At 32.1% G+C, this 8,568-nt stretch overlaps 1 protein-coding gene across 1 annotated transcript; it reads left to right on the forward strand.

Moving 5' to 3' along the window:
* The first annotated feature begins 6,525 nt into the window (after positions 1–6,525).
* Positions 6,526–8,191, forward strand: LOC146919933 (UDP-glycosyltransferase 72E1-like). Its single transcript, XM_085713320.1, has one exon. The coding sequence runs from the start codon at positions 6,585–6,587 to the stop codon at positions 8,064–8,066; it is 1,482 nt and encodes a 493-aa protein (XP_085569446.1). The 5' UTR covers positions 6,526–6,584; the 3' UTR covers positions 8,067–8,191.
* The last annotated feature ends 377 nt before the right edge of the window (positions 8,192–8,568 follow it).

The following is an 8,568-nucleotide window of genomic DNA, read 5'->3' on the forward strand; positions in this document are numbered from 1 at the left end:
GGCTTTCAGAAGAAACTAAACCCTTAACAGCTTTCAGGTGTCCAGAAGGACATTTTGAATGGAATGTTTTACCATTTGGTTTAAAACAAGCACCATCAATATATCAAAGATTTATGGACAATATTGTAAAAGGTCTTGACCATATTTGTTTTGTATATATCGATGACATTCTAATTTTTACTAAAGGAAGTAAAGAACAACATGTCAAAGATGTTACAACTGTTTTAAACAGGATAAAAGATAGAGGTATTGTTCTATCTAGAAAGAAGTCAACACTTTTAAAACAAGAAATCAAATTCCTTGGTCTTATTTTAAGAGAAGGAGGAAAACTCGATTTATCACCACACGTTCAAGAAAAAATTTTACTTTTTCCTGATCAGTTAGTGGATAGAAAACAAATACAAAGATTTTTGGGATGTTTAAACTACGTTGCTAATGAAGGATTTCTCCAAGGATTAGCAAATAACAGAAATTTTTTACAGAAGAAGATATCTGAAAAAGTGCCATGGTCATGGACACAAAAAGATACTGAGGCTGTAAAATCTTTAAAAGAAAAACTAAAAGTTTTACTACAAATATACAACCCGACAGAAAATGATTTTTTGGTTGTAAATGTTGATGCAGATCAGTTTACTTGGGGCGGAGTCATGAGAGCTCTACCTAATGGTAAACAAAAACTGGGATTAAATCTCAGTGGATATGTTGAGGATGAAACCCCACAACAATCCTATACCATTGTGGGCGCAACCCCACAATTAAAATCAGATATCCCTAATGGGCGATCAGATATAAAATCAGTTTCGACTGATACAAGACTTGATTATTCAAGCAATAACATCCGAATTAAGGATAATGAACTTGTCTTGTGCAAGTATATTTCAGGTTCTTTTAAGGAAGCTGAAACAAGATATCATATCAACGAGAAAGAAACTCTTTCTTGTTTAAAAGTTTTAGAAAAATGGAAAATGGATTTAATTCCATCAAAATTTTTATTACAAACTGATTCAACTTATGTTAGCGGATTTTGGCGTTACAATCTAAAAGTTGATCATAAACAGGGAAGACTTGTTCGATGACAAATGCGCATCCAACAATTCTATCCTTATATTCAACTAATAAAATCAGAAAATAATTGTTTTGCAGATACATTGACAAGAGAATAGAGCAAACTTTAAAGGTTCTCCAAAACAGGTTAAAGCAAAAAGATGAACAAATTGAAATCCATAGCCAAAAGCTGAAACAGCTCTCTTCAGAAAGGGGGGAGATGGTTAAAATGATCGAAAGTTTAACTAAAATCATAAATGTCGAACTTCCAACAACAGCAGAAAATACAAAAAAGACCATGAATGAACAACAAAGTTTTTCATCAACATCTTCAGCAGCAGAATCCATGCTAGAAGAAGACACAAAAAAGTCATGGGCTGACAAAGCCGAAGAAGAAAATGAAGAGCCAAAAAATGGTCTAGACCAACCAAACGTTGTCGTCAATCCAATCAACGGACAACTATAGAAAAAGGTGTATGTCATCTTTGATGGTCCAATGAAGGGCATCTACAGCAATTGGGCTATTGCGAGTCTTCATATCAATGGCAAAAATGTCAGGCATAAAGCTTATCCAACCCTGGAAGAAGCAAAAGAAGCTTACACGGCTTCCTACAGAGAAATGACCATCGCCAAAGACATTGGTCAACCATCAAAGATGGAAACAAAAAAGAAGATCTCAGTAGGATCTATTATAAATCTCCAAAAAGAGAAAAATAAGCCAAAAACCCTTGATGACTTCATGGGAAAATGGAGATGGCTAGCAAACTTCAAAGAAGAACTAGCACTTGAATGTTTTTACCCGGTCAACACTAATTACGGGGTAAAAGCTAATACAGTTCCAGGTATATCCAAGGAATTGCTCAAAGAATTCTATGACTATGGAATGCTCAAGACTGTATACCTTGAAGAAAAAGAAGGTCATAGATTTCAAGAACTAGCCGATCTTCCAAAAGAGATTGGTGATACAGCAAAAAGATTTAATGATTTTCTTGCTAAAGGAAAAGAAATATATCTTCAATTCGAACAAACATATCCATGGTTTGAAGAAGAAAACAACCAGATGACTGTAAGACCAAGAATAGTCATAAAGATAGGCATTTCAAACAAAACCTATCTGGAACCAAATGCAACAAGTGTTGGATGGACAATAGATTCATTCATTCAACAAATGAAGCGTTTTTACGATTACCTGATTAAATATGGATCATCCATTATTAATTACAAGGTTTTATATGTCTCAGATTTTTGTTTTATGATCTGTGATTCAAAGAAGAAGGTTTCACCTTAAACAAACACTTCATTTTGAAGACTTATTCTCAGGATTCGAAAATGGTCTTTACCGAATTCCAGAGGAAGTACAATGGGAGTGTTGTCAATACTTCTCAAAATACAAAGGGCATATCTGTAAATGGTGTGCAAAAGACAAAGTGTCGGCAGAAGAAGACAAAATACCGACAGTCTCAACACTTGAAGATAAGGCAAAAGATAAGGCCTAAACACGTGTCATGTAAATGACCGTAGAAATAAAGTTGTAATAGTGGAATCTTATCATCTGAGTCAGATGGGATCCACTAAAGATAGGAAATCTTATCACATTAGGTGATAATGCATCTTTTTTTCTCTTTACGTGTTTTAGTGTCTTTACTTTTGAGCTGGATGGAAAGAGACATGTAAGCTACCATGTAGTCTCTTCCTCCTATAAATAAGAGCCTTGATGCTCATTTGTATGCACAACTTAAATCAATGAAGTAAGTACCATTTAGTTTATGAGAAACGTTGTTGGGAAAGGACTTTGCAAGATTTGAGGTTGTCACAACAAAATCGAAAGATTTTAAAATTTCCAATATTAATAATCGAAAGATTATTTCAAAAGTTCAAAAGATCGAAAGATCAGAAGCATCAAAGACCCTAGTCAAAATCAGGTATGGTTTTAAATATATTTTACAATTTTTAGTATTTTATAATGGAATTTAGTATGATAAAAGAAGATTCGTCTGGTTTTATAGCAGATGTATTAGTAGATCATATAGAAAAGGTAGATTTTACCTTAAAACCTGAAGAAAATTTCAAACAAAAAAGAATTTTTTCTTTAATAAAAGAAAAATTATCCAGAGAAAATATTCTGAAATATGGAATGATGGTAGGAGAAGTACTCATACCAATGGAATCTACAGATGAATCTGTTGTAATATCCATGATTGATGAACAACAAATAAGCGAAAGATTAAAAAACGTATCGCTAGAAAAAAGAAAGAAGATAAGATATATTCATATATCAACTATCCAAATAATCATAAAAAGTACTTTTATGAAAGGAATAAACTCAGAACTAGAACTTCTTATAGAAGATGCTAGAATGAATAGCAAACATTCATTAATAACCAAAGGTGAAGGAAATTTAAAATGTGGAAAAATAAAATTCAACATAAATTTACAAATAGGATTGAGCCTAAATGATATAGATCTGAATAGATCTTTAGTAATTCATTATAAACTCAAAGATCAAAATCTCATGAGACCAGGAAATCATCCTTTTAGTATAAGTTATAAGATGAACTATGCACTAAGTAACTCTCATTATAGCATAGAATTTAGTGGAAAAGAAAAGATACAAATAGATGAACTATTTGCACCATTAATAAAATTAGAATCACCAATTCTAAAACCATTAAAAAGATCAAAATCTATTATGACAATAGAAAGGACACCTCTTTTAGAACAAGAGGAAAGTGCTAGTGAAGTAAGGTTTTTACCACCAAGAACTTCACTGGATAGTAAAAAGTTTGATAAAACTTTATCGGAAATAAAAACTGAACTTTTCAAAATCAATAAAAAGCTATAATGCCTGGAATAACAATAAAAAACGAATTAAGTTTATTCAAAATAAAGCTAAAAAATTTAGCTGATGAAATAGAAAAAAACTTTCTAAGTATAGAAATGAAGAATACGCTTTGGGGAATCCGTGATTTAATAATTCTACAAATTTCAGATGTGGAAGAAATATTAAGAGAATTGGAAGAAACAGAAAATGTTTCTACCCAACAAAGGGAAAGAGCTGAAACCTTATTATGGCCTGCTCAAAAATTAATTTACTTAGAAAACCTTTTGAAAAAGGCTGAAGAAAATTCCATTAATAACTCCGTGTCTAATTAATAATGCCCGGACTAAATCTGAAAACAGAATTAAAACTCTTTAAAAAGAGACTAGAAAACATAGTTTTTGAGATAAAATTCTATAATGACAGAATTGTGCTAAGGCAAATTATTTTCCATGCTCAAGATCTAGTACTCTATCATATAGAATATATTGATGATTTACTAAAAGAAATAGAAGATTTAGAAAATCTTACAAGTATACAACAAGAAAGAGCTAAAACACTCTTAAAACCATTTCAAGGTCTAAACAAAATCGAACAAATGTTAGAACAAGTTCGAGAAAATTCCGCTGGCAATTCTGCCGCAAACCTGGTATCAGAGCCAGTAATACAATCCTAAGGGATAAAAATGAAAATAAAAATAAAAGTATTAATTTTTCATAAAAGACAAAAACTTTTTAAAATCGCTTTTTTAAATAACAGCTTTAAAAAGATCCAATGTCACCGTGCCATTAATAATGGCACCGACCGAAGTACTGCCCATCAAATTCGAGAACTATATCTGTAGGTTGACTAAAATGTACTCCCTCCATTTTAAAATGAGTGTTGTTTTAGCAAAAAATATTTGTTTCAAAATGAAGGTCACTTTACATTACCAATACAACTTTAATTTTTTTTCTTTCAACTTTACCCTCAATAAATACTCTAACTTTTCTATCACACAATTTCCAATGCAACTTTAAATTTGTCTTTTTCTTATAAAGTAAAGGGCAATTTAGTAAAAGTGTTATATATAATGATTATTTCATTCTATTTCTTAATCTGTGTGCCAACACCTAGAACGACACTTATTTTAAAACGGATGGAGTAACATACACACACACACGATATAAAGGTCAACATTGATGTGCCCTTTTTGTTTGCGATATTTTCTTTTTATCTCTTAGTAAACATCTAAAACATCTATGATAAAAAAAAATGATTTCCTCCGTTTAATTTTACTTTTACATTATTTTATCAAATTAATTGTCACTTTAAAATACTAATACAATATTTATTGTGTTTTTTCGTTACTATACATTTATAGTGAATTTCACTTTATTCAACTGCTTCACTAACTATATTTAATAAGAGTATTTCAATAAATTTGTCATTTTTTTCTTCAAAAAATAAATTTGTCATTTTTTCCTTAAAAAAAACAATAGTTTTTTTTTTCTTCACAAAACTATATAGCAATAGTTAAAATAACACGGAGATTGTAGGGGAAAGAGTTTCGTTTATTCAAAATTACACGAGAATTAAGTATCGTATGTCTATTTCACTAAATGAAAAAAAATATATAGTATATCTCTAACAAGTCAAGGATTAAAGTGGAGAATTTTGGGTTAGAAATGTATCTCTTAAACTTAGAGTAAACAAGCAGGAAATTTGAGGTTTGAATGGTGTCGTTGCATACATACCAACTGAGTTATATTCACATTGTCTTCTATTTAATGTTTTAACACATATTTTTTGGTGGTATTTTTAAAATTTACTAACTCCGTTTCATGACAGTGCCACTTTAGCAAAAAGAAAAAATGTTTTAAAATAATTGTCATGTTCATTTTTTAATATAAACTTTTTCAATTATATCATCTACTCCCTCCGTCCCTTAATGTAACCCCCTTTGCATTTTTCACATTTCTTAAGAAAAGTTGTCAGTATAATTAATGTGTCTGTTTTGTGTATTAATATTACCAAATTGTCCTTTGTTTGTATGTGTATTAAATTTGACTATTCATATTTCAAGACAAGTTAGTAGTATTAATTAGGGGTATGTTTAGGAAAAAAGTAATAAATGCATCTAGTAATTTGAAAAGGGGTTACATTTAAGGACAAAAATAAAATCAAATGGGTGGTTACATTAAAGGACGGATGGAGTAATTTAATATTGTGTACACTATTTCTAAAGTTATTAAGGGTAGTTTAATAAGAGTAACTATGTTTTTTGACAACATTTTTACATTTTTTAATTTGTGTATAGAAACCTTAAACAACCCTTTTAAGATGAAAGAAGTAATATTATTTCAACAAACTTTAAATATTGGTCCATATTTTTGGTGATGGGAGACAACTTTTTTAAAAAAACATTTATTAATTTTCAATTTGTCAAACCAAACATTTGTTAATTTTCAATGAATCAAATATCATTTAATGCGATACATTGCATTGTTTACACCACACAAGGTACACAAGGTATATTTAAAAAAAATAAAATTAAACACAAGGTATATTTTAAAAATAATAAATGAAATTTCTATGTGCAGGGAAAAGATTAAAATATAGGCCGAACATTATTACACCGTTTCCCAATGTCCATAAATATCTCTTCATCATCTTCATGAATCAACACAATCAATAAGAAATTAAGCTCACACTTTACAAGAGAAATCAACAACTTGTAACCATGGTGTCCCAAAAAACTCATGCAGTCCTTCTAGCCAGTCCTGGCATGGGACACCTAATTCCCACCATTGAATTAGGCAAACGGCTTACCACCCACCATAATTTCGATGTAACCATCTTCGTCGTCACAACCGCCACCTCAGATTCAGACACAACAAAATCACATATACTTCAACAAGTATCAAACCCTAATAGCCTTGACATCATTGTAACACCTCCGGTCGATGTCTCTGACAAACTTGACCCAAACAATCCATCCTTAGGATTACAAATTGTTCTAATCATGGTTGAATCTCTTCCTTTTATTCGCTCTCAAATCCAATCCATGAAGAATCCTCCATCTGTTCTTATCGTGGATATCTTTGGTACTGCAGCTTTTCCCATGGCACGTGAGTTGCACATGTCGAGTTACGTTTTCTTTGCAACCAATGCTTGGTTCACTGCTGTTAACTTATACCTTCCTTTCATCACAGATGAAGCTTTTTCACGCCATGCTAAGAATCATGAACCGCTTTCGATTCTTGGTTGTGAATCGGTTCGATTTGAGGATACCCTTGAAACATTTGTTGCACCTTGGGGACCTATTCATAAAAGTTACGTTGAAGTCACAAGGGAAATATTAACCGTTGATGGGATTTTGGTGAACACGTGGCAAGATCTGGAGCCAACAGCTACTAAGGCGGTTATTGAAAATGGGGTTTTTGGAAAGTTTGTGAAAGGACCGGTTTATCCGATTGGACCGCTAGTAAGAACTGATGAACCGGAGAAGGATGGTGAGAGTGAAAATTTAATTTTGAGTTGGCTTGACCGACAACCGGCTGAGTCGGTGATATATTTGTCATTTGGAAGTGGTGGGACCATGTCGGAAGGTCAGATGAGGGAGTTGGCTTATGGTTTGGAGCTGAGTCAGCAACGGTTTATTTGGGTGGTGCGGCGGCCCACAAAGGACAGTGCATCTGCAACCTTTTTCAACGTTGCGGGTGCAGATGGAACAACTGTGGTGGATTACTTGCCAGAGGGGTTTTTGAATAGGACAAAAGAGGTAGGGCTTTGTGTTCCCATGTGGTCCCCACAAGCTGAGATATTGAAACATCCTTCAACGGGTGGTTTTGTGACACACTGTGGTTGGAATTCTGTGTTGGAGAGTATTCTTAACGGTGTTCCAATGGTTGCATGGCCGCTTTATGCGGAGCAGAAGATGAATGCAACTATGTTATCGGAGGAGCTTGGTGTGGCGGTGAAAGCGACGACGACGGTGGCGGATGGTGGTGTTGTTTGTAGGGAAAAGATAGCGGAGGTGATTAGAAAAGTGATGGTGGATGAAGAAGGTGTAACTATGAGAGTTAAAGTTAAGGAGTATAAGGTAAGTGGAGAAAAAGCTTTGTCTGTGTTTGGTTCTTCTAATGAAATGCTCTCTAAGATGGCAAAAGATTGTGAACTTTATCTCCACCATGGATCTGAGGCCAAAGCTCGGGGTGCTTAAGCAATAATTAAGACTTGTTTTGCGTTTTTATTTTATTTTATGAAAAAGACGTGTATTTTAATTTAAGTCAAATTTGTTATTTAAATTTGTTTACTCATGATCTTAATATATATTTTTTTACATAATCCTGACAATATCTACACTATACATACACACATACACGTTGTCAAAAAATACACACACACGTTATTCTTTAATAAACCGTTTATTTTTATAATACAAATTTTGTGTGAAGGATACTTTTGAGTATTCACGTATTTCTTATGATCTATAATAAAATGATATATTTATTTGGGTTGACTTTCATTCTATCAATTTTTTTCATTCATTTAAACTATTTTATTTATTACTTTGTAATTTTTTTAATATTATTTAAATTATGAATTTAAAATAGTTAAATATAATTAAAACATGCAAAACCTCAATAAAAAGGATACAATATTAGACAATATGAAAATAGATTATTTATCTTATTTTAAGTGCATTGTCATTGAAGTCATTG

Source organism: Medicago sativa, chromosome 5 (genome assembly GCF_051527215.1).
Source record: "Medicago sativa cultivar Bolivia chromosome 5, Bolivia_mono, whole genome shotgun sequence".
In the NCBI taxonomy this organism is placed as follows: Eukaryota; Viridiplantae; Streptophyta; class Magnoliopsida; order Fabales; family Fabaceae; genus Medicago; species Medicago sativa.